This window comes from Myotis myotis, unplaced genomic scaffold (genome assembly GCF_014108235.1).
Source record: "Myotis myotis isolate mMyoMyo1 unplaced genomic scaffold, mMyoMyo1.p scaffold_m19_p_5, whole genome shotgun sequence".
Lineage (NCBI taxonomy): Eukaryota > Metazoa > Chordata > Mammalia > Chiroptera > Vespertilionidae > Myotis > Myotis myotis.
The window spans coordinates 13,170,435-13,195,604 of NW_023416357.1; the positions used below are offsets into that span (position 1 = coordinate 13,170,435).

Genomic DNA, 25,170 nt, shown 5'->3' on the forward strand with positions numbered 1-25,170 from the left:
AACAATAAATTAGTGGAAAAATTTCAGGACAAAGGAAAGCACTATTAGGCTTCCAAGGGCAGCAAATTATGGGCGGGGAAAACTAATGGTAGATAAAGGCTAGTTAGTAAATTTGTTTTGTAGATTCCTCCTGTGCCACCCCCAGGCTGATAGTCTCTAAAAACAAACATTTTCCCCTCTTCTTTTTGTACCTATATGAGATAATGGATGTTAACTAAATGTACTGTGGTAATCATTTCACAATATATGTAACTCAAATCATTATGCTCTACACTAAACTTACGCAGTGCTGTATGTTAATTATATCTCAGTAAAACTGGGGGGGGGAATAAAAATTTAAATTAAAAAAATTATGTCCTACTTTTAGACAAATGGGAGAAGACAGTGAGCTTTTCTTATGTCTACTCTTTCTCAGTTGCCTTCAGCTCTAAATCATCCTTATGCCAAACTGGCACATTTTGGGGTGGCATATTCTAATACCCTTCAGAGGGCAGAGCCAGATAAAAAGGAGCTAGCCCATTGAAGTGCTGAGAATTCATCTAAAGAGTAGAAACCACTCAGGGTTTTAAGTGGTAGTAGTGCTGGTTAAAAGAGTTTCTTCTTTATCATGCTGGTAGTGTGGAGAATGGATGGAGGGGCAGAATGGGACCAGGGAGAATAGTTAGGAGAGGGATTGTACCTTATTTGGGATGTGGTGGCCTGGATGAGGGGTAGAAGAGGGGATGGAGAACCAGGACAGGTTTGAAAGATATTTAAGAGCTGAGATTGGAAAAACTCCATGATAGCTTGGATGGGGAAAGGGTAGGTAGAGGGCTGAAGACAATGCCCAGATTCTGGCTTGGACACCTAGGTGATTGGTGGTGTTCATTGCTGAATAAGGAATGTGGGGAGAGGAGCAGGTTTGGAAGAAACATGTGTTGAGTTTCTTGTGCCCAAGATGAAATATCCAGTAGACAGATATTTAGGTAAGAGACTTAGGAAGAGAGGCTGAGCTAGAGATAAGCGATCTGGGACTTTGAGGGTGACGATTGGATCCAGGAGAGTGGATAGGATCCCCAAGAGAGGGTGTGTAGGGTGAGAAGCTGGTTTGGTCACACATCTGAGGAACAGCAGCATTTCGGAAGGAGAGGACAGAGGAGCTCATAAAGAAAACTGACAAGGAGTGGCTAGAGAGGCAGGTGGAAAATTGGAAGGGTCAACTTTCTGGATATCTGTGGGAAAAGAGGTTACAAAGGATAGAAGACATAGTGCTAAATATAGAGGTGTCAAGTAAGATGAGGACTGACTAGTAACCATTGGATTTTGCTACAAGACCGTCACTGGGGGCCATTGGAAGGCAGTTTCAGGACAATTAGGGGAGGGTCAGTAGCAAGAGTGAGAGTAGATGGTTCTGGGACTTAGACTGGAAAGGAATCAAATGGTTGATGGTGGGTGGAATGCAAAGACAGGTCCATAGGATCATTGTTGGTCATTACAACAGACCGGATACTTACGCCCCCCTCCGAATTCATGTGTTATATCCGAATTCCCAGGTGATGGTATTAGGAGGTAGGGCTTTTTCAAAGTGATTATGTCTAGAGGGTGGAGCCCTCATGAATAGAATTAGTGCCCTTGTGAGATACTCCAGAGAGTTCCCCCACCCCTTTTGCTGTTGAAGACACAGCAAGAAGATGGCCACTTATGAACGAGGAAGCAAGCCTCGTTCACTCAATCAGCAGAGCAGGCATGGACTTCCCAGCCTCTAGAACTGTGAGAAATATTTGTTGTTTAAGCCACCCAGTCTATGGTAGTTTGTTATAGCAGCCTGAATGGACTAAGACATAGGCATAGGCATAGGCAGATTTAATTTTCAAAATTGAGCTATCAGTTGTTAAAGTGTGAATACATTTTTTGGGGAACACTGAGCATACATATCAGCATATTGTTGCACAACAAACAAACCTCAAATTCTAAAATATGTTTATTGTTCATGCGTCTGTGTATGGGCTGGGGACCTGGGGATCTTGACTGCTTTTGCTTGTGTGTCTGTGGTGAGCTGGACCTATTCTAGGGTGTGCTTGGGTACCTCAGCTTTGCTCCATGCATTTCTCGTTCTGTTCTCAGGACCATCAAGTTAGCCTTGACATGTTCTTAGGAGTTAGTTGAGGCACAAGTGTGACAGGGAGTTCAGATGAGTAAGTGCATTTCAAGGTTCTGCTTGTATCACACCGCAAACGTCCCAGTTCTTGACAGAAGAATTTTGAAGCCACGTGGAAAAGAGCAAGGTGAAGAATTTGGGCCATGAATGCAATCTGATGGATTTGCAAGGAAGCAGAGGTTGAAGAGAAAGAGGAGGTAATTAGTAGCACAAGTCCTGGAGGGAAGGAGAGATTGGCATCTTTAGGGGAAGCATCACTCTCCCTTTTCAATAGGAGGGAAGGAGGGACTGCTGTGGATGTGGGATGTTGGCGGGGCTATTGGGGAAACTTGAGGGAGTTTCCTTCTTGTGGTTTCTGTTCCCTCTGTGAAGGAAGAGGTGCGTCATCTCCTGGGAAAGGGGTTTGCTGTGCAGCAGGGGACCTAAGAGTGGGAAAGTTTTAAATTTCCCCCATGGGGATTGAGAGTCGACTGTAAACATAGCAGTGTTGTTGGGCCTGGTTGACAATCCAGTCGAGCTTGGCTACCATGGATTTCTACCCCATACACTCTCAGCAGAGATGCCATTGGGTATCCAAAGTGGTACCAGGAACCGAGAATGTGGTGGTACCAGGAGTCATCTTTGACTTTTCTCTTTCTGTTAGATGGCTCAGCCAAACAATCACTGAGGCCTGTCCATTCACTTCTAAAGGAGCATTGTGAGTCAACCTCTTCTCTCCATTCTCCTGCTCTCCCAAGGACCTGGCCACTGTCTTCCATTCATTGCATGCCCATCACAGCCTCTCAGTGAGCTCCCCTCAGCATCAGTAAGGGATGGGGACAGTGTGGAGGGAGCCACACCTGGCAGCCAGCCAAGAGTCATCATCCTTACCTTGTGTCTTGTCAAGTGGCCCTATGCTAGATCTCCCTTTTATAAAATAAACTTTGATTTTAGAATAGTTTAGACTTACAGAAAAACTGCAAAAATTATACAGAGAGTTCCTGTTTACCCTGTACCTGGCTTCCCCTGTTCTTAGGATCTGGAATTAGTATGATACATTTGACACAATGAATGAATAAATCTTGATGCATTTTTATTATTCACTCAAGTTTATTCTTTATTCCAAGTTCCTCAGTGTTTTCCTAATATCCTTCGTTGTTGTTCCAGGATCCCATGTAGGACTCCATATTACATTTAATCGTCCCGTTCCCTTAGGCTCCTCTTGGCTATGAAGTTTCTCAGACACTATGACTTTGACAGTTTGGGGAGTACTTGGTAGGTAGTTTGTAGAATGTTCCTCAATTGGGATTTGTCTGATGTTTTCCTCATGATTAGACTGCAGTTATGGGTTTTGGGGAGGAGGACCACAGAGGAAAGTGCCGTTCTCATTACATCATATCAAGGGTGCTGGTAAAGAAAAAAAATATTCAGTGACACTTGTTACAGATGGTAAGGCAGACCCCCGTCAGGATCAGCTTGATAGGTAGAGGGACCACCGCGTTGGGGTTTTGCCATGGGGTAGAGGCATGCGGCCCGCTGACCGCGAGTTTGACTTGCTTGAGGGATTGGCTTCCACTCCAAATACAACATGGAAATGTGGTTTTTATAGCCCCCACTATAAGAAGCAAGGTGAAAGTCAGTAGATGGAAAATTCAGAGGAAACATCAGGGATAAGGGATAGTCTAGCTCCGTGGTCGGCAAACTGCGGCTTGCGAGCCACATGTGGCTCTTTGGCCCCTTGAGTGTGGCTCTTCCTAAGCCTTAGGACAGTGATGGCGAGCCTATGACCCGCGTGTCAGAGGTGACATGCGAACTCATTTTTTTGGTTGATTTTTCTTTGTTAAATGGCATTTAAATATATAAAATAAATATCAAAAATATAAATCTTTGTTTTACTATGGTTGCAAATATCAAAAAAATTTCTATATGTGACACGGCACCAGAGTTAAGTTAGGGTTTTTCAAAATGCTGACACGCCGAGCTCAAAAGGTTCGCCATCACTGGCCTAGGAGAAGGTTCAGGAACCTGCCTAAAGTTCCATCAGGCAGACTCTTTGTGAGTACGTACCTGCTATCAATGTGATTTGTCAACAACAGGTTGATGTTGATCTTGGTCACCTGGCTGAGGTTGTGTCTGCCAGGTTTCTCTGTTGAGAAGTTCTCTCCCCTCCCGCCTTGCCATGTTCTACTCTCTGGAGGGAACCCACAAGTTAAGGGGTGCATTGCTGTGCTCCACCTCCTTGAGAGTGGAGCGCCTGCATAAATTATTTGGAACTTTTCTGCCCAGAAACTTGTTTATTGTATCAGGCACTTTTTTATACAACACATTATCTCTTATAATTTTCACAGTTGTGAGATTGATATTATCTCTTATTTTCCAGACATAGAAACAGGGACTCAGTGAAGTTGGTTCCCCTTCCCAGAATCACTCAGATTTTAAGTGGCGGGCTGGGGACTTGAACTTGAGTGTTCTCAGAGCCAACTCTCTGAAGTGCTAAAGTCTCTACACTGTGGTTTAATCACCCCACTAAAGGTATTTCACATGGACTTATTCCTTGGGTCAGCTGTGTCTTTCTCTTAGGCAAGGTAAGCATCGTTGGGGGAAAGGTGTTCTTGGGGTCTGCATGGTGAGTCCACCCTTTAAAAGGGCCTTCTCTGAGGACTTGAGGGAATCCTATAAATCCTATTCTAAGTTGGACTAAGTTCAAACTAGATTTCAATATGGTACAAGTTTGGCTTTTGTTATGCAAGGAAGGCTGTATTCTATCTATTTTTCTCTCTAAAAAAAGGGAAGCTCCCTTTGGTTAATCGGCATGGTTTTTAAGAAAAATGTTGATATCTACACATTTTTAGAGGCATTGGGGTCCACCCTGATCTCATTGAATGAGGTCATCTGTGTGCTAAGAGGTACTATTCTGCTACTCTGGGAAAGTCAGTGAGGAGCCAGGAGTGATTTCACGGGTTGTTGAAAGCTTACGCTTGTAGTCAGAATGAGTTGGCCCTGTGTTGGTTTTTCTGAGCTCAACATAATATGCAGAACAGATCTGTATAATGGGCTGTTTGCTTTGTGGATTTTCAATTTTCCTCTCTCCGCCTGTTCAAAGTATTTAGAATATGTCAGGGCAAAGGGCATCATGCTGAGAATTGTGACAGATACGCTCTTTCACGGCTTTAAAGAAATGGCTCGGAACAAATTGCAGTTGGTTTCACTAGGACCCTGGCTAAATCTGACTGGCAGGTGCCGCAGAGCATTGAACTGGACAACAAACCTGAGACCAGAGGACCCTTTCCCCCCAGTTTAGAGCAATTAAGGTGCTGTGGGCACCTGCCTGCTAGCGTTACCCCTGCCCCTGGCACTGTGGAGGGCCAAGTGGCTGAAATGAGTCAAAAGGCATCAGATGCAGTGGGAACCTGTGAGTCACAGAGCTGGAGGGTGGCCCCCACCCGTTTCTGGCTTGTTAACCCACAACACGGTCATATTAGTCAGTGTTTCTCTCCCAGAAAAGCAACATGTTTCTCTTTTTAACTTTTGCAGTGAGTTCAGGAGATGGGCTGAGGTCAGTGGCGGGCAGACAACAGTGCTTCTAGAAGAGTCTGCAGTCTCATTTTGGTTGCTTGTTTGTTTTTAACTTGGAAGTTGATGAGAAGGATTTGACACTGCTTGGGCAGCAGCCCTGCAAGGAAGGAACCTGGATCCCAGTCTCTGCCTGAGGGGATGGGAGGGCAGAAACTCCTTGCTGCTGTGGGCAGAGATGATGTTGGGTGACGCCCTCTGCTCACAGCCTTGCCACCTGCCGGGCAGTCAGGTGAGCGCCAGGGAAGCACCCGTGTCTCCAGGCTGCCCATCCTCAGGAGGAGGCCTCTCCTCCTGCCACATCCCACATCTCACCAGGCGCCCTTCCCGAAACCAGCTGGAAGGAGCCTCATGGTCCTGGCCTCTCCGTGGTGCAGAGGCCTCCTGGGGGTAGGGGGTGGTGCCCAGTGAAGGACAGAGAGTGACTGCCATGCCCACGAGGCCCCACACCTGCAACCCTACAGTGTCAGTTCCGAAGGCCCATGCACATGGTAGGGATGGATGGGGCATTTCAGAGAGCTGGATCTTCCGTGTATAGGATGCGGACTGGGCACCCAGCACGGCCAACTGGCCCAGGAGAGGGCTTCCGCAGTCTGCTCCCACTCCCCAGGGATGGCTAGCCATCATCCGTGGGTCCCGGATGGAGATGCAGCTGGGAGGTGGTCCTGCGGGTCGGAGGCCGAGGGAAGGTGAAGAGCAGAGGAAGCTCTATTCCACCTTGGTGGGGTCGGTCCTGAAACAATGAGGTTTGACCCTCGAGGACAGTGCTTCTCCGTGGGGTGATTTTGCCCCACCGGGGGGCATTTGGCAATGTCTAGATCAGCGGTTCTCAACCTGTGGGTCGCGACCCCTTTGGAGGGTCGAACGACCCTTTCACTGGGGTCACCTAAGACCATCGGAAAACAGATCTATAATTACATATTGTTTTTGTGATTAATCACGATGCTTTAATTATGTTCAATTTGTAACAATGAAATTACATCCTGCATATCAGATATTTACATTACGATTCATAACAGTAGCAAAATTACAGTTATGAAGTAGCAATGAAAATAATTTTATGGTTGGGGGTCACCACAACATGAGGAACTGTATTAAAGGGTCGAGGCATTAGGAAGGTTGAGAACCACTGGTCTAGACACCTTTTGGGTTGTCACAGCCAGGGTGGGAGGAGGGGTGTGGTTGCTACCAGCAACCAGTGGTTGGAGACTAGGGGTGTACAGTACCCTGGGCGGCCCTACCCTGAGAATAATCCGGCCCCAGGTGTCACTAGCGCCAGGGCTGGGGCCCTGCTCCAGGGCACTGGAGTAGGGGAGGGTGGTGCATTCTTTCACACAAGGGCTTAAGAATGATGGCCAGTGGGCATCGGGCTGCTTAGTCCTTAGACCCAAGAGCCTGTCTTTGTGGCTCAGGGAGCCCTGTTTGAGGAAAGCTCCCACTCCATTTTGGTTTTCTGGGGGAGGGGGGGACCTGAAGACCCCTGGGAACACTGCTTTTTACATCACGTTTTCCTTTTCCCCTTCTACTTAAGAGGGTAAGAGTGAGCAGAAAATCAGGGCTCTTGGAAGTGCAAGACAATAAAGGGGAGAACTCTGTATTCTCAAATGAGTATTCTTACCTGCTTGGGTTTCTGGCTGAGGATCTTGGTAACAACACTGGCTGTGTTCCCTGCATGCGTGTGTGTGTGTGTGTGTGTGTGTGTGTGTGTGTGTGTTCGTGTGCTTGTGTGTATGAAAGACAGGGACCGCCGAAACCGGTTTGGCTCAGTGGATAGAGCATCGGCCTGCAGACTGAAGGGTCCCAGGTTCGATTCTGGTCAAGGGCATGTACCTGGGTTGCGGGCACGTCCCCAGTGGGAGATGTGCAGGAGGCAGCTGATCGATGTTTCTAACTCTCTATCTCTCTCCCTTTCTCTCTGTAAAAAATCAATAAAATATATATTTTTTTTTTAAAAAAAAAAAAAGGAAAAAAAAAAAAAGAAAGACAGGGACCGACACTTTTGAGCAGTAACAGAGGGTGGCAGTGTGCGCTGGCGTGTCCTCCTGCTGCGAAGACGGCTTTCTCCTCCCTGAAGCCTGGAAGCCCTGGGAAGCAGCCCTGAGACGCACGTTTGGGTTTGCATCTGGGCACGGGTGTCTCCTGCTGGGAGCCGACAGCACCAGGACCTTCCCCTGACCAGCAGGCTCTGCTGAGGCAGCTCAGCACTCTGCTCGCCACCCCGCAGCATCCTGGCTACTCACGTTCCTCCTTAACATGTGACAGGACAGCTGAGCTCCCAGTGGATCGGCAAGGGGAACAAGAATAAAGCAGCAGAGACAGCCAAGTGTCCCTGTGAATTCTCTCTTGCTGTCTGAGGGGCAAACCCACACCCCGCAGACGGGCTGGCCTGGGAGGTGGGCCAGGCGCCGTTCCTCTCTCTCTAGGAAGACCTCCCTGGAATGAGGGGTCTCCATGGCGTGCGTTCTCTTCACCTGTGCCCATCTCTTTGCAGGGCATGCCACCATCACCAACTACTTGTTGAACTACTTCCCTGGTCTTGACCTTGAAAGGAGGAACGTGTTTGGGTTCACGGCCCTGATGAAAGCGGCCATGCAGGGCCGAACAGAGTGCATCCGAGCCCTGATGCTAGCAGGTACGTTTCCACCGGTCCTGTGCGTATGTGCTGTAGGGATGAATCAGTCCCGTGGGAACAAGGGCTAATGGGTGCAACAGAGAACAGCTTCTGTGAGCTATATGGCTGTCATCATCTGAGTGAAGACAACAGAACAAAGGCAGCCACCTTCAGGGTGGGGCGGGAGGTCACGGCACTGGTCACCCAGTAGGACACCCCTCCTCGCTCACTTCTCTGGTCTTGGCTCTAAGCAGCAAGTCTGTCCTATTGGAGGTGGGTGCAGGGGTGGCGGGTCGGCCCGTTGCCATCCTAGGTCCCTGCTTGCTGGTGGGTGGAGCCCATGGTGGTGTGGTGTGTGGTGGCTGCCTTTTCTAGGAGTGGTCACAGAGTGGAAAGGTCTGTGTGTAGCTCTGGATCAGCAGGGCACCTCCTTTGCTCTTTACATGCCGCCATCTTGGAGGAAGCACTTGCTTCTCTGAGCCTCCCTGTGTCCATCTGTGAAATGGGAACAGTGACTTCCTTCTCACACCCCTGAGGATGAAATAGGAAAATACTCTGTAGATTCTCCTGGGCTACGCATGTTTAATGAACTACTCAGCTAACTTGCACGTGAGGAGTCTCTAGTTCTTTCCCCCACATCGTTAGCACCACCTCATTGGGTTATTTTGAGAATTAAATTAGAAAAAAATGTGTGTAGAGCACATGCCCCGGGTCTGGCACAGGATGAGTCAGTCAGTATGCGATGCTGCTGTTGACGTTATTTAATTTCATTATTTTAACTTATTTTGTTTTTGGCCCTGGGCTCACCAGTCCTGCTTGGTGCTGTGGGTTCGCCAAGGTGGCGCTTCCCTGCCAATCTTCATAGCCTGAGGACAGCAGTGGCCATGCTCTCTGAGCCGTCAGCCCAGGCTAGTCCTTCTGTTTAGACAACTTATTTTTAATAAATAAACATTTACTTTGGAATCCTTTCAGATGTATAGAAAAGTGACAAAGGTAGGACAGAGAGTTCCCATACGGCCCTCACTCGTCTCCCAAGTTAGCATCTTCCTGAGAGGCCAACATTGGCACATGACTATTCACCAAACTCCAGACTTGCTCAGATTTTACCAGTTCTTCCTCTCATGTCCCCTTTCCATTCCGGGGTCCCATCCAGCTCCCGCATTTAGTTGTCATGAGTCCCCATCCCCCCTGGTCATGACAGTTTCTTAGTCTTGCCTCCTTGTGCATGACTTGACCGTCTGCATACTGTCCACAAGGCAGTGCCTTCCAGTCTGAGTCTGTCCTTATGACTAGATGGGTTATAAGATCTGCAGCTTGATTTAGATTCTGCTTCCTCTTGCCTGAACCTGCGTGTTTCAGGGGCTGCCGCGAGAAGAATAAACTCAGTAGATGAAGACTGAGGCTTCGAAGATGATAATGTTCTTGGAAATAAAAAAGATCAAATTTACAATGAATCCCATTGACTGTGCTTTGGGCTCAGTGACAGTTTCAAAAATGAGACATCAGTTTCAACAGAGTGTAGGCCCTGCCTGTCCCGTGCCAGGGAGAGATGCTACTTCTGGTTAAATGGCGGCCAAGCGCTTCATCTGCTTCTACTCTGGATCTAGTTATAACTTCGGGTAGATCGTTAGCAATTTTCTTTTTCAACCAAAAGTGTGTGGTGGTCAGTCACATCTGTGCATTCTTCCCAATGAATTTATTTGAATCACAAATAAATTTTGTTTATAGGTCAGTTGCCTGGGTGCCACTGTTGTCCCACTCTCCTCCCCGCCTGGCAGAGGGTTCAGGCCTTGGCCACGCGGTCACAGGATTATAGCAACGCCTTTCGGATCTCCTGAGCAATGGGCCTGCTTACAGGCAGCGTGCTCATTGCCAGTGCTGTTCTTTTCCCGCTCAGTGATGTGGATAACACATTTGGCATCGGGTTTTCTGTACTCTCCTTTTCCTGTTCCTCCTCTGTGAGCCCTGCCCCCTCATTCTAGAGCAGTGGTTCTCAACCTGTGGGTCAAGACCCCTTTGGGGGTCGAACGACCCTTTCACAGGGGTCGCCTAAGACCATCGGAAAACACATATATAATTACATGTTGTTTTTGTGATTAATCACTATGCTTTAATTATGTTCAATTTGTAACAATGAAATTTGGGGTCACCACAACATGAGGAACTGTATTAAAGGGTCGCGGCATTAGGAAGGTTGAGAACCACTGGTCTAGAGTAATCTGCATGAGTACAGACCTGAGGGTGTGCATTCCTGACCTGTATGTGGTCAGAGCAGAATGGTCAACAGAACATACTTGGAAGCCAGGACCCCGGCTTCAGATTCTAGCTCCTCCACTTACCATGTCTGTACCAACGGTCAATCACCTAGTGTTCTGAGCCTCAGTTTCCCTTCTATAAAATGAGGCGAAGGACAGCAGCTGCTGCAGGAAGTCAGGATGGGGGTTTTATGAGTTCCTGTGTGGGCGCCCTTGGACTCGTGCCTGGGATGGAGGAAGCCTTCAGTCCGTGTTGGTTGTTGCTGCTGTTGTTATTGTTTTTGGTGAATTTATGTATTCAGTAATTATCGGTTACATTCATGAAAAAATATGGTATATTTTTCCCTTTGAAATATATCCTTGTGATGAGATACTTAAACTTTCTTATTGAGGGTGACAGGCATGTAACTCAGGGTTTCTTAATCTTGGCACTATTGGCATTTGGGGCCAGGTAATTCTTGGTGGTTGGGAGCTGTGCTGGGGCTAGTAGGATGCTCAGCAGCCTCCCTGGCCTTTGACAACAGGTGACTGCAGCATCCCCCAGGATTGACAACCAGAGTTATCCCAGACATTGGCAACCATCCCCTGGGGGATACAGTTGCCTCCTGATGAGAACCACTGATGTAACTAGTGTAAGTGCGAAAAGGTGGAATTTCCCCCTCTTGTATACTTTCTCCTTTCCATCTTGCCCTATATTCCTTCATCAAATAAAAACCTGACACCTTTCTTGGGGAGCTTTTGCTCCACCCCTTGGGGCTTTGGTTGTAGTATCTAACTTCCAGAATATTTCCATGTTCTACTGTTACTACTAAGTTAGTTTACAGTTCTTTCCCCCCAGGTAAGTGAGTTTCATTTTCCTCTTCTGGTAGATGTGTATATATGCTTTAAGAGAAAAAAAATGTGATTGAATGTCTTTCCTGGGTTTGGTGGACAGCAATAAGGATACTTGTTAAATGAAAGGTATTTTAAAAATGTGCACAAGTATTTTTGACTTATTTCCATTTAATACATCAAATTAGGAAAAGTTAAAGCTTGGAAAGGTCCGAATGCCCGAGTATTTCTTTAGGATTGGCATTTATGTGCAGCTGCAAAAGGTACCTTGAGAGCTGGTCACAGGATGGTCGCCCTGTGGCCATTTCAAAGCGAAAGGCAGCAGCGTTACTACACATTCAAGGTTGGGGTCAAAATGTGCAGCTCGTCCTCATTTTGTCAAGGGCAGTGTTCTCTGTGACCGAATGAATTTCCGAGTTGCAATTTCATTATATTCAATAGGAACTATTTTCCTTTTAGAAATGACCAGTCATTGAACTGGATGCCCCCACCCACCCCAACCCCCCTGAACTGTTTACCTTTTCCAATAGTTCAGAACTTACAGACACACATCAGCTCTTATCTTACCGTGTCAGGCGGAATAAAGGAATGTTAGAATGATCAGAACCTTGGATCTTAATAACCATATAACCAGGTTCTGAAAAGCTGATTTATTGGGTCTTTGGTTTCTGGCTTCCGAAGGAGCAGCGCCAGCTCTGCTGATGAGAATCGCAGGGTAGGCTGCGGCACCTTGTTAATTCAGGGGAATATTAATGCCCACGGTGACAGGCCTGTTGAAGTAAGCGGCGCTGGGAAGCCGTATGGAGGACGTGATTGTCTCTGAAGAGAGACAGACTCGGGCGGGCGGCGGAGGCAGGCAGGTTCCAGACTTGCTTATGAGCCCTGGGCTTACACCCGAGGGGGGGGTGTCATTGCTGCCGCTCCTGGGAAGCGAAGCCAAGCAAACAAAAAACGTGGAGTCGTCTGTGGTTCCAGGGAACAAAGCAGAAGGTGGGAGGCTTGCTTCATGAGGAAGAGGGGGCAGAAGCACCCACATTGTGGCATTGACCGTGTGGTCATGCTGTCCTAGGCAGGCCCTGACTGTGTACTTCTGGAAAGCCAAAGGGTATGATATCACAAAGGGTAGGATATCACTACGAGGTTTCTTTCTGCTTATAAGGGAAGCATGATTTTCCCATCAACAGAATTTTCTAAGTTGGAATAGATTCAAGTTGTTAAGCAGAAAGAGGGCTAAACACTAGTCATTCCATATCATCCAAGGCTGTGTCTTAGCGTGGATGCCCATGAAAGCAAACCCCGGGGCAAGGACTCGGGGCCAAGTTGTTTTTCTGGAGGATGACCCTGGGAAGTGTGTGAAGGAGAGAGAAGTGAGACCAGGACGAAGGAAAGCTAATATTGTGCTGAGGAGCTGGTGACCCTTGTGGGCAGCCCTTCCTAGAACCTCAGAAAGACCTAGTGCAAGACATCTCAGAAATGCCTCTCGGGGTGGGCCAGGGAAGCCAGGGTATTTATCCTCCAACCGGGGTCCCTCAGGGCAGGGGAGCTCTTGGGCGAATTAAATCTTCGGCAGTTCCCCCCTGTGCAGAGGGCTGGAGGGTAGAGGATCTGATGCCCGTCGGGAGCTCTTTCCTGTGACCTTGTATCCTGACTTGTCATAGTGATTAGACCTCAAGATACAGGCCAGCGGGGGCAAGGAGGAGGCCTGCAAGGACTGTTGCACAGTGGTCCTCTGTGGCTGGAAAGGCCTCTGGGCAGGAGGGAGACAGGGCTGGGCTTTGAAGCACCGATAACGTGGGGATGGGGGTGGGAGGAATAGGGAAGGAAGTGATGCTTCCTGGACTCTGCCCGTGTCCTGCTGGTCCCCTGGACCTGGCCATGACCACCTGGAAAAAGCATCCTCAGAATGAGTGATGGAAGGTAGCTTGTCTTCCTTTAGGACCTGTTTGCAATGCTTTCTGCTGCGAGGAACAGGAATCCTGACTTGACAGTGGTTTAAAGAGAATGGGCGTGCATTTTTCTCACCTCTGAAAGTTTTGAGGCAGGCAGTGAGCACGCAGAGTTGGTTGGTCCGGGGCCCTGAGGACATCACAGACCCAGTTCCTCTTGTCCACTTAGCCCCAAGCTGCTTGTCTGACCACCTCATGATTGCAGGATGGTCATCATAGCTTCAGGCTGCAGGTTCCTGCTTCAGGCAGAAAGCAGCAGCCCAACCACATTGGTCCTTCAGCAGGACAGCAACGGCCTTCTCTCTGGGGCTCAAATGGGCACCGGGATTGCAGTGGGCCAGGTGTGGGATGTTTTTGGCTTTCACAACTGGTGGAATGCTCCTGGCATCTACTGGGTGGAGACCAGGGATGCTGTTACCAGCCCTACAGTGCACAGGCCAGCCCCCATAGCAAATAACCATCTGGCCCAAATGTCAATAGTGCCGAGGTTGTGAAACCCCGGGAAAGACCAATTATGGCGCATTGCTTAGAACTGAGCAAGTTGCTCCCTTGAGTAAAACAGAAGATTTGTGTAGGCATCTCAGAGCACTCAACATGGGCAGCAAATGGGCCCTCTGGCAGGAGCCCTGCTCCTGTTTGCATGGCTGGGGTCCTGGGCAAAACAAATTGGGTAAGAGGTGGGGAGGCCAGTAGTCTCATGGGGGGAAGATGGACACAGTGGTGTTTCGGAAGTTTTCCGTATTCCCTGGAAGGTATACTGTATGTATAACGTGTTAATCATCAGTCCTGGTCTCATGATTTAATCACTACGTCCAGGGCATTAATATTATCCTTAACAGTAATTTCTTAAGGACGTGATTCCCTGACTCATCACAGGAATCAGATTAGAATGGCCTTTGTCCTTTAGAATGTTTGTATTTTTCCAGGATCCTCTCGAAGAGGTACACGAGGCACAGGAAGAGGCGTGCTAAACCTTGGACAGCTGCTCCTTTCGTTTTCCGTTAGCATTTGAAAAATGTCTCTTTCAGGCAGTGTTCATTAAGATTTTAATTTTGCAGTTTGTTCCTTTTTAAGTGACATGCAATTAATTAAGGTTTAATGTGTCATCTATTTTTTGCAATGACACTTTTACTGCCCCCTTTTCATTTCAGTCCGTTTATAAATTGTACTGTAGCTAATGAGTTCCACCCTGATTTCCAGTTCCAAATAATTACCACTCTTCTAATATGGCTATTCTTTAATGTGTCACAGAATTAGGAGCATTACCAGGTGAAACCGGGGGAGCTGGATCTGCCTGGGCCCTGGGCCATGGGGCTGCCTGGCTCCCCTGCTCTGCTCGGCTCAGCACATATCGACCAGTCACCACAGTCAGACACCTGGGTCTGTGTGGGACGGAGCTCTCAGACTAGATAATCGCCCCACTACTCCGCATCGCTTTGCCCGTGGAAACATGACTAATGGGACTTGAAATCCTGAGTGATTTTTAACTGTATGTGGGGCTGAGATTGGACCAAGATGAATTGAACAGCAATTCCTTATTAATTCTGAAACTTACGAAGGATTAGGAGGGCCCGGTGGGTGGTGTGGCTTTATTAAGGAAGTGACTAGTGTAAGTGAGACTGTGAGGATGTAAGAGTCAGGGTTTTCCAGGGAAACAGAACCAATGAGTGATATACTAGTACATTAAGGCGTTTATTAAGAGATGTAAGGAACTGGCTTACGTCGTGGTTTGAGAGTTGGCAAGCTTGAGGTCTGCAGGGCAGGCCAGTGGGCTAGACACCCGTGTAGGAGCTGATGCTGCAGTCTTCAAGCTGAATTCCTTCTTCTCCGGAAATTCAGCGTTTGTTTTTAAGACCATCAGCCGATTGGACGAGGCCCACCCACATCATCTCAGGCAGTCTCCGTGACTTCAAGTCAACTGATTGTGGATGCTAACCTCATCTACAAAATACCTTCACAGCACACCTGGTTTGTGTTTAATGAAATCCCCGAGTCCTAGAGCCTGACCATGCTGACACAGAAAACTCACCGAGGACGGGCCTGCTCGGAGGGGTGGGAAGTGCCTGGGCTGAGTGTCGTGGACTTCTCTCTTACCAGCTTCGAGAGCTCAGGCAGGTCCCCCGGTCACTGTGACCACCATCCATCCCGGAAAAAACCTTTATTAAATGTTTGCCTCCCATCAGCCATCTGCTGTGTGGTGAGAAAATGAAAGTGAGGTATGGCCTCCGTACTGGAGGAGCTCAGAGTCTGGGAAAGACGACAGAGGCACCATCAACTCACCACTCAGTGTGAGAAGTGCACGGCCTTCCATTTCTGCAAGATCCCAACCCTACCATCCTCACAGAGATCCGCGGCGGAAAGGGAGGTACTGAATAGATGCAAGGGAGGCGGAAAGGGAGGTACTGAATAGATGCAAGGGACCGGTACTGTTGGATTTTTTTAACATTCTAGCAGCAACTGTCACCTGTTCACAGGGCACCTGTGTTGTCTTCATCTCTCCATTGTGGGAAAGCCAAGAAATCCCCTTTCTTCAAAAATCCCCATGTTTTGGTGCGAGGTCGGGTGGTTTTATTTAGGAAGAGAAGCCATTAAGTGGAGCGTGTGAAGGTGGGTTGTGTTATGATAGAAAAACTCAGCAGGGGACGGTGTTGGCAGGTTGGTCCACCTGGCTGGGCCGAGAGTCTGCTATTAGGTGTTGGAAGTTTGACCTTGGTTTCATTCCACTTGCGACCTCCATCATAACTGCCTGTGTTTTTCAGGGGCGGATGTCCAAGCCAGGGACCCCCACCGCGGGATGTCGCCCCGGGAGTGGGCCACCTACACGGGGCGGACGGAGGCGGTGCGCCTCATCGGGAGGCTGCTGGAGCGCCCCTGCCCGGAGCAGTTCGGGGAAAAGTACCGGCCAGAGCTGCCGCTGCCCCTCGAGGGGGCTCAGAAGCCAGGGAGCTCCAAAAACTGCTTGCAGAGGCTCACGGAGTTTGTGCGGTCCTCGCTGACCTCCCGCGCGCGCCCGGGCCTGGAGGACGGGGGCGTCCTGGACCACATGGTCAGGATGACCACGAGTCTCTACAGTCCCGCTGTGGCCATCGCCTGCCAGACCGTGTGCCCCGAGCACCCCCCCTGCGTGGGGAAAAGGCGGCTGGCGGTGCAGGAAATCCTGGGGGCTCCCGGGGCCCCCGACACACGGGCCCAGGAGAGGGACCAGGTGGAGGACCCCGAGCAGCAATTCCGGACCTCCCAGGCGGGGGGCGCCTCCAGAGAGGGGCCCCCGAGAGCCAGCCTCGCGGCCCCGCCGCCACCGGGCGCCCCGCGGAAGGCCAGCCTCCTGCCGCTGCGGAGGCGGAGCAGCGTGCGGCCCGGCGCGGCCGTCCCCCGCGTGCGCGTCACCAAGGCGCCCACGCCCACCTTCCAGCCCGAGCGCGCGCCCGCGAAGGGCGGCGCCAAGGACAGCGCCCACCTGCAGCTCCCCAAGTGGAGGTACAAGGAGGCCAAGGAGGAGAAGAGGAAGGCGGAGGAGGCGGAGAAGCAGCGCGTGGCCGCCGCGCAGAAGGGAAGGCGGGCGGCGCCCTGGAGGAAGAGGACGTGAGGGCAGCCGGTCGGGGCGCTGCGCCCGGGGAGCCGGCCGCCGGGCGGGCACGTGGCGCCTGCCGCTCGCGCTCGCCCTCGCCGCTCGGGGCCCCCTTTCTCCTGCGGGACAGGATCCTCGGGGGGCCCCAGAAAGCAACCCGTCCGTGTTGGTTCAGGCCGCACCCCAGAGTGAACCGGTCACAGCACAGATCGCTCTGCCTAAGACCAGTTCTCCTGGCCATCCATACACCTGGCGGGCAATTTGCCTAAAAGCCTGCCTTTAGGACCTCAAGAAAAATTTCAGACCAAGTTATCAAAGGGCATTTTCTGTATAATTTTGTATTTTAATCACGATCAAATTTGCAGCATTTTACTGGTGGTAGGGCTGTTTGTATTTAAGACAGTTTTAATGCACTTACCTAAGACCCTTTGTTTAAAATACTGTTCCTAGCAATAATTATTTGTGATATCTCTATGATTTCATACGGGACTTAGGAAATTCCCCCTCCTTTTTTGCTGTTTGATTTCGATCTCACTTTTCCTTCTCATTGTGGGTACACATAGCCCTGTATATTCTTACTGATTTGAATACGTGATGCCAAATATTTGTTTCTATTTGATGGAGACTTTTTTTTTTACAGCAAAATGATCAAGTGAGACAGGAATCAGATTTCCTTGTATCTTATTTTTTAAATTTAAAGCTATTTTATTCATACAGGAATACAATGAAGAAAAAACCTATTGTCAAAGTATGAGACAGTGCAGAGAGAGCATGTATTTATTGCTGGAACTAAACTCATTTTAAGCAAGGGATTTTAGATAAGCTGATACAAAAACTTTAACATATTCAAAAACAGATATAAGAGGCAAAACTATTTTTAATAAACTGGGGGGGGGCAAATCTAATACATTATTATTAGAAAAACAATAGTAAGTTATATGTACTCTTGGATAAATTGGCTTGCGATGTTCTTAAAATATTAAAAAGATTCAAAACGGATAAGGAGCCCAGAGTGGAAACCCCTGGAATGGAGGGGGGCAAATGGTAGAGGAACAGGGATTAGAACTGACTGTTTTAGGCAAAGTCTCCTCCAGACTCAGTGCCAAAGATGCCCCGGTGTGGACTTCCTTTTCCTTTGATCACTGCCCGATGCTCACTTCATCCTCACACCGACTGTGTAGAATTTCCAAGATGTGGGGACTTTGGCAGAGCACAGATGTGGCTTGCCCTGGGCCCTGAACTCTCAGTGGGAGTTTTCTGTCCATACTTTTTTTTTTTTTTTTTTATAATCTGCCGAGCACTGAGAAACTCTAATGAATCTCCGGCCATCTGGGCTGTAGAGTATGGGTCACATAGGCACTACTGACAGCACTTTATTTATGTCCTGCTTGGAAGCTTAGATTTAAAATATTGCAGCGGGCGTGAGAAGTGCTTCGTTATCCTCCTGCATTCACAGGTCAAATCCTGCTCGCTGGCTACCTCGGGACCCGTGCCCGGCTGTCTCATGCTGTGGGTGGTGCTGGCCCTGGCCTCTCTATTCCCTCCCACTCAGCACCACCAGGCATTGAGCAACCAGGAGTCTCGTACTCACTCGCCAGCACCCTCACTATTGCACTTTGCGCCTGAACTGATGGGGAAGAGGTGTGGTGGTAACTCAGCTTTTAAAGTAGTTATCAGATTGTAGTGAGTTCCGCCCGCGTTGCTGAAAGTCACAGAGGGCTGGCCCACTTGGAGCATCACTGGTAGCAGCTGGCTGCAGGTCACCCTGGTGCCTAAGAGTTGGAATTGGCCGAGTCCCCTTGGATGAGATGAGGGCTGGTCCCCAAGGTGGAAGCACCCCAGGTCTCTCTGACGGTCTGACCTGGCATCCTTTCAGATCCCTTTTTTGGTGTTCATGTATTTTGTTGCTTTGAATGGCTGGCTGCAGTGTCTCACTCAGGGGCCACTCCCTGCCCCTGTCCCCCAGTGTCAGGGGAGGGGCACGGATGGCACTTCTGATTTCCGTGTCTCCTTGGCTTTGTCACATTGGTTCCTTGCCATCCCCTTCGCCTCTCTCTTTTTCCTCACTTGCCTTTTCTTCCTCTGCCTGTTTTCTTCTCCAGATTTGGCTAACTGCCTTGCTCATCCCTAGCCCCACTGCTCTGACGTCTAAACAGGGCAGGAAAGCAAGGCCATTCAGAGAGGCGGTGTGGTGTCCCTGTTGTGTGAGCACATCATGACCTCCAAACACACAATAGTGAACCAAGGGCAGATTTTTCCAGCGTCTGTGCAGGCGGTTTAGAATCCCCCCCCACACTCCCGCCCGGCTTTTAGGGAGGGAGCCCTAAGTTTCATTCCTGACAGATGACAACCCCCCGCCCCCCATCGATGTACAGAGGAGGGAGGGTCTGGTGTCTGCTTGCACCCGGATGTTTATGAACTATAAATAGTAAATTTCAACTTGACAGGTACCTTCTCAGGGATTTATATATAAACATAGTTAGGGGCAAAGTGGAAGTATGTTTTAATACTTTTTAGTGTTTGTGTGAATTATGGTTAAACTAGACAGAGGAAATGTGTCCAGGGCAATGTCAGTGCTGCTGCTTCCCAGGGAGATGTCTGGGAATGGCCTCTCGGTCGAGACTTCCTGGTTATTGGAAACCCGGCCCCTGCTGCCCCAGTGGCTCTGGGGTGCACATGGGGTCACTTCAGCGCCTCTCAGCGGCCTCTGTGGATGCGGCTCTTTGTGTGTATAAAGGGAAACTCACCCGTGGGAGCAGCGGTGGCAGTGATAACAGACGGACCGTTCATCGCTGTGACCTCTAGACCTGGCTCCTCCCCACGTGACATGGGGGTGTGTGTGGAATGACTCCCTCTCCTGTGTGCTCATGTGACAGTGTGCTACCGCCGGCCCAGCGCCCAGCCCAGAGCGGGGAGGAGCAGGGGAACTGGGCGCTCAGAGGCCGCACGCCCCTTCCAGGGCTTTGGCTGCACGAGGGAGACGCCCTCAGAACCTTAGGGACCTTTACCTTTGTGACGTGGCTCCCGATGGGCAGCATGCGATAGCTCAGGAAAATGAAGGCGGCAGATACAATCCCTTCGTCATCTCAACTGCGGGCCCTCCTAAGGCTCGAGGCTCATTTTGCCGAAAAGGCTAAGATTTCGTGATGTCATTCGGAAGTGGGACTTGTGGCTCAGGGGGGCCGTTCCAGGCTGCCTCCGCTGGCCGTGGTGACAGGTGTCCTGCGTGCGGCTGAGTGGAGACCAGGCTGCTGTCTGAAACTGAATCGCATGAGGTGGAGGTGGAGCCGGGCCCCGGCCCTGCATGGATGGGAAGCTGCTGTCCCCGGGGAAGAATCCTGGGCTCCGAGTTGTGAAGAAACGCCTCCCCGAGACCTAAATAAATGAGCCGTGACTAAGGAGTGGGTGTGATTGGGCTCCGCAGCCTCTGGCCGGAGCACTGTGCCTGCCCGTCCACAGTCCACACTACAGGAGAGAGAAGCCCTCTCTCCAGAACCCGCTCAGCCTGCCCCGTGGGATGAGCTGCAGCCCTGCTGTGAGCCAGCTGTTCCTCCTCCCCCAGGCTCACCTGCGGACTCACGCTCGCTCATGTTTCCATCCGCATGCAGCTCGGTTGTTCCCGGGAGTATTAAGATTGATCTCAAATGACTGGAAGCTCCTAGTCACCACCAGCCCTTTAATGCGAAAACGCTAGCACCGTTGTCTTGTTTACAGTGGTGGGAAGGTCTGACATGCTCAGGGCCCTCGGCTCCGTGGTAGGGAACTGTTTGGCTTCTGCACCTGGCCCTGGGCCTCAGTTTCCCCTGCAGCGGGCTCGCCTTAGCCGGGTCCCATCCAGCAGCTGCCGGGAGGGCCAGGGTCATCTGGGGAAGGAAGGGTGGAAGGTCAAGCTGAGTCACTCCTTATAAGACAACCAAGTCACGTTTATGACAGAAAACCTTCCAGCAGACTTGTCGGCTGCCACCAAACACTAAACACAAGAATGGCTCTTCCCAACTTGAGGTTGCTCTCTCCTCGAGGTGCACCTCCAGGCTTTTAAAACTTATTTGGGCATCTGTTCTGTATACCTGCTGAGTCAGCTGCTCACCTCGGTGCCCTTGAATTCACATGCTTCTTCATTAACATTTAAAATAAGTGGCTGAAGACCTTCCTCTGGAGGTTAGTTTTTGAAAGAAATAGGAAACCTTACAACCACCAGGATTGATGAGCTGATTTTTGAGTGACTCGGGCGAATGCCAGTGCTGCGTGCAGTACACAACCTCCTCGCTCTGACCCAGCCTGAAATAAGCCGAGGTGACAGGTGTGGCCCCTGTAGTGCCGTGACAGCCCTCAGCAGCAAGCTGTGCCATCGTGGACAGTGTGTGATAAGGTGTGAGTGTGCACACACACACACACACACACACATGCGTGCACACACATGACCTGAGAGGAGACCTGGGTTTGTGCTCACAAAGGTGACTGCTGCTGTGGCTTCACTGTGGCTCCCGGGGAATGTCAGGGGTGGTCTGCTTGGACGGTGTGTATTCAGGAGGACCGGACAGCCCTAGGCCACTGTGGGCACTCCGGCCAACACACGTGTAACAGCCAGTGTGTCATAACACAGGCCTTCCTTTTCAGAGGCTGTTTTGCCCAGGTGACTAGTATAGGAGCTCCTTGGTGAGGTTCCACAGCCGGGTATGGGTCTTTGACATCCTTGCTCTGGTTGGAGAATGGCCACCCGGTGGGGGCTGACTCCCCTGAGACTTGGCACCAGGCTAACATAGAATCCACATTTTGCCCTGAAGAAGTGCTGAGAAGTTGGCCTCAGTGTTAGATGCTCTAATCAAAGGTAACATAATTTGGGGCTTGAGAGAAATCGGTTCATCAGACTGTGATACCTTTGTATTGTTTTTAAGGAAAATGTAGAAGAGAAACAAAAACGAGGCCGCCATCCCAGGTAGAGCGTGGCCTGTGTTGACCTGATGCATTAGGGAGTTTGGGGGGGTGGGGGCACATGGAAGCACTTTAACACCAGTTTGGGAGCAGAAGTTCTAGAAGCTGGTTTGGATCCGCACAGCAATGTCGAATTTGATGAAAACTATAAAGGGAAGCTATACACCCAGAAATGTTACCAGCAAGTCTGGGAGCCTTTGGAACATCCTGAGGAATTTGAATAATACACCCCATTCATAGGAACAGGAAAAGCCAATCTCATTGAAATTCTCTTCATTCGAATCGCCCTGCCTGGAACCTCCCTGGGGCCTGTGGATGTGTGTAAGCAGGCTGCACAGGGCCTGGTTCCCAGTGATGTTTCATCTTGGGATGAGCTCTGTTTGCTGGATGTAAAGCTATCTTCGTTGTCATTTCTAAAAATCCAGCAGGTTTCTGGATATTGTAAAAAACGTTGAGTCTAGATGTGATTCTGTAAATTTCATAGTGTTTTCTTTTGAAGTGAGAGTTTTTGTTTGTTTATAAGAGGTATTTTCCTATTTAGACCTCAGGGCTATTTTGGAACCCCCAAATAAATGTGACCCTAGCAGCTTCGGTTTTGATATCCAAAGGTTAATCATCTTTAAGTTAAATATAATATATTATTCAGCAGAAAGAATGTACCTTTCCTCTTTAACTTCTAAATTCTGTACTTAATGTTTTAAAAGTGTAGGGAAAAAATGTGATAATGTAAAAATGTGGGGAAATTGTTATAGAATTAAAAATCACTCGTGAAATAAACATTCTTATGGTACCAGAGTGTGATATTTGAATAAACCTAAGTGTGTATAAATTAGAAAATGAAACGATGAAATTTACCAGTATTTTATAAAAATATATTTTTACTAGAGGCCCGGTGCATGAAATTCATGTGGGGGTGGGGGGGTGTTCCTCAGCTCAGCCTGCACCCTCTCCAATCTGGGACCCCTCGGGGGATGTCCGACTGCTGGTTTAGGCCCGATCCCTAAACTGGAAGTCAGACATCCCTCTCACTCCAGGACTTCTGGCTCCCAACCACTTGCCTGCCTGCCTGCCTGATTGCCCCTAACTGCTTCTGCCTGCCAGCCTGATCACCCTCTAACAATTCCCCTGTCAGCCTGATCAACGCCTAACTGCTCCCCTGCCCAACTGCCCTCCCCTGCCAGCCTGGTCACCCCTAACTGCCCTCCCCTGCCAGCCTGGTTGCCCCCAACTGCCCTGCTGGCCATCTTTGACCACATGGGGGAGGCCATCTTGTGTTAGGGTGTGATGGTCAATTTGCATATTACCTCTTTATTATATAGGATTGATTTCAGAAAGGAATGGAGAGGGAGAGAGAGATAGAAACAGCAATGATGAGAGAGAAATATTGATTGGCTGCCTCCTGTATGCCCCCTTCTCTGCCCTTGACTGGAATTGAACTTGGGACCCTTCAGTCCACAGGCTGACACTCTATCCACTGAGCCAAACCAGCTAGGGAAATATACCAGTATTTTTAATGTTACTTATTTTGATTAAATTAAATGTGCAGCTTCTTTTTCTGACAAACGTTTATTTTTCAAAGATAACATTTAAAAAATGTTTTAAGTTACCAATGAATACTTTATCATTCATTAAAATAATTTCTTTGCAGGCCACCTCTTCTGAGGCTACACATTGATAGATTGGCATCCTTCAGTCATGTTTCCAAGTATTTACATACATAAGTCATAACAAAAATATAGTTTTGTTTTTATGAGTAGTCTTTTACCTCGATGGTACAATGGAAATGTTGTTCTTTAGTTTCTTTTCTTTAGTTGAATGACTCTGGAAAGCTTTTTAAGGAATTTAAAATTAATTTTATTTTCTTTTAACAGCTAAAATAGTAATTTTCAAACACAAAAGAAATCAACCAAGCAATATAAAACGGTCTCAGGGGAAAAGTGACTTACCCCGCCCCCCCCCCCCCCCCCCAGCCCCGGAAACCAATTACTTGTGCATCCTTCTGGAAATACGTTCTCAATGTTTCCTTCCCTCCACGTGTTATACAGAGGAGATCCCACTGCATGTACAGTTTCTTTCACCCGTGTTGGGGAGGGCATGTTAGTCCCTTCAATCTTGTTGATTGCTGTGTAGTATTCCTTGGGAGAGGTGCATCACAGTGCATTCAACCATTTCTCCATGTTGGACTATTACAGTATTTTTGGTTCTTACCTCTTACAAGTGAGGAAGAGCCTTGAACTGACCTATTTGTATACTCAAGTGAATCTTTTCCTAAGTCAGGGGTGTAAAAGTGGGACCTGCCAGGTGGAAGGGAAGGCAGTGTAATTTCAGTAGCCTCTGCTGTGTTGAGGCTGCTGAGATTTGCTGGGAATGGACAAAGGAGTCATTTCTCACCTGCAGCAACACTTGCAGACTTTTCTAATTTTTGCCAATCCGATAGTCAAACAATTGTATTTTCTTTTAATTTTCATTTCCCCAATTATTGGCAAAGTTGAGCATCTTTTCATGTGTCTTTGGACCACTTTTATTTCTTGTTATAAAATTTTCTTATTTGTATCTGTTTCTCAGTTCTTTATTTTATTTTCTGATGTAATTTTTACTGATTTGTAGAAGTTTGCTACAAATTTTGGATCATAGTTCTTTGACACATATTGTGTTTATTTTCTCCCATTTTATCACTTATCTTTTAGATATCTCATATAAAAGTTTTAAATTATGATTTAGTCAAACTTGTTAACTAATTTTAAAAAATTTGCATTTTGTTTCAAGACGGTTTTTTTCTACCCCAAATTTAACATTTTTTCTTCTATATTTTCTCCTGATTTATAGAAACTATTATTTTTCTTTTTAGCTCCAAAAAAATTACAATCACACACAGTGTGTCATTTATGTGTATTTGATGGGACTAAAAACAAAGAGCTCCTATGTATTTGGAAAGTTCTACTCTGCATTTAGGAACTCTAAAGTCTGATGCATTAAAAATCATAATCCCGCTTATCAAAAATTATAATGATTAAGGAAGGCCCTCAATAAGAGTTCAAATTCTAAATGAAACCTTGTTCTAGGTCAATATTGTTATTGGAGATATTTGCATTAGTTGTTTGTGAAAGAACAAATGATGTGTGTATGTGATGGGTAGAAATACAGGTAAATAGGAAGGTAACATACAAAGGGTAGACCTATTCAAAAAGTCTGAGAACTGGGACATGAGAAGTAGTGGGGGAGGGGACAGGTGGTCTGTCTCCTTCATTTTCCTGACTAATACTGCACAACCTTGAAACTCAAAGTTCCTTCCCATGGAACCTAGGGGTGCGGTAGGGGAGGCCTAAAGTGTGCCCCGG

General features: G+C 48.5%; 1 protein-coding gene across 1 annotated transcript in view; it reads left to right on the forward strand.

The window, feature by feature from the left end:
- Positions 1-22,621, forward strand: part of ANKRD33B (ankyrin repeat domain 33B) — a 66,676-nt gene extending 44,055 nt beyond the window's left edge. Inside the window, exons 3-4 of the mRNA XM_036308602.1 lie at positions 8,181-8,321; positions 16,092-22,621. Coding sequence (XP_036164495.1) covers positions 8,181-8,321; positions 16,092-16,918 — 968 coding nt within the window. The 3' untranslated portion in view covers positions 16,919-22,621. The remainder of the gene's footprint in view (positions 1-8,180; positions 8,322-16,091) is intronic.
- Positions 22,622-25,170: the final 2,549 nt, after the last annotated feature.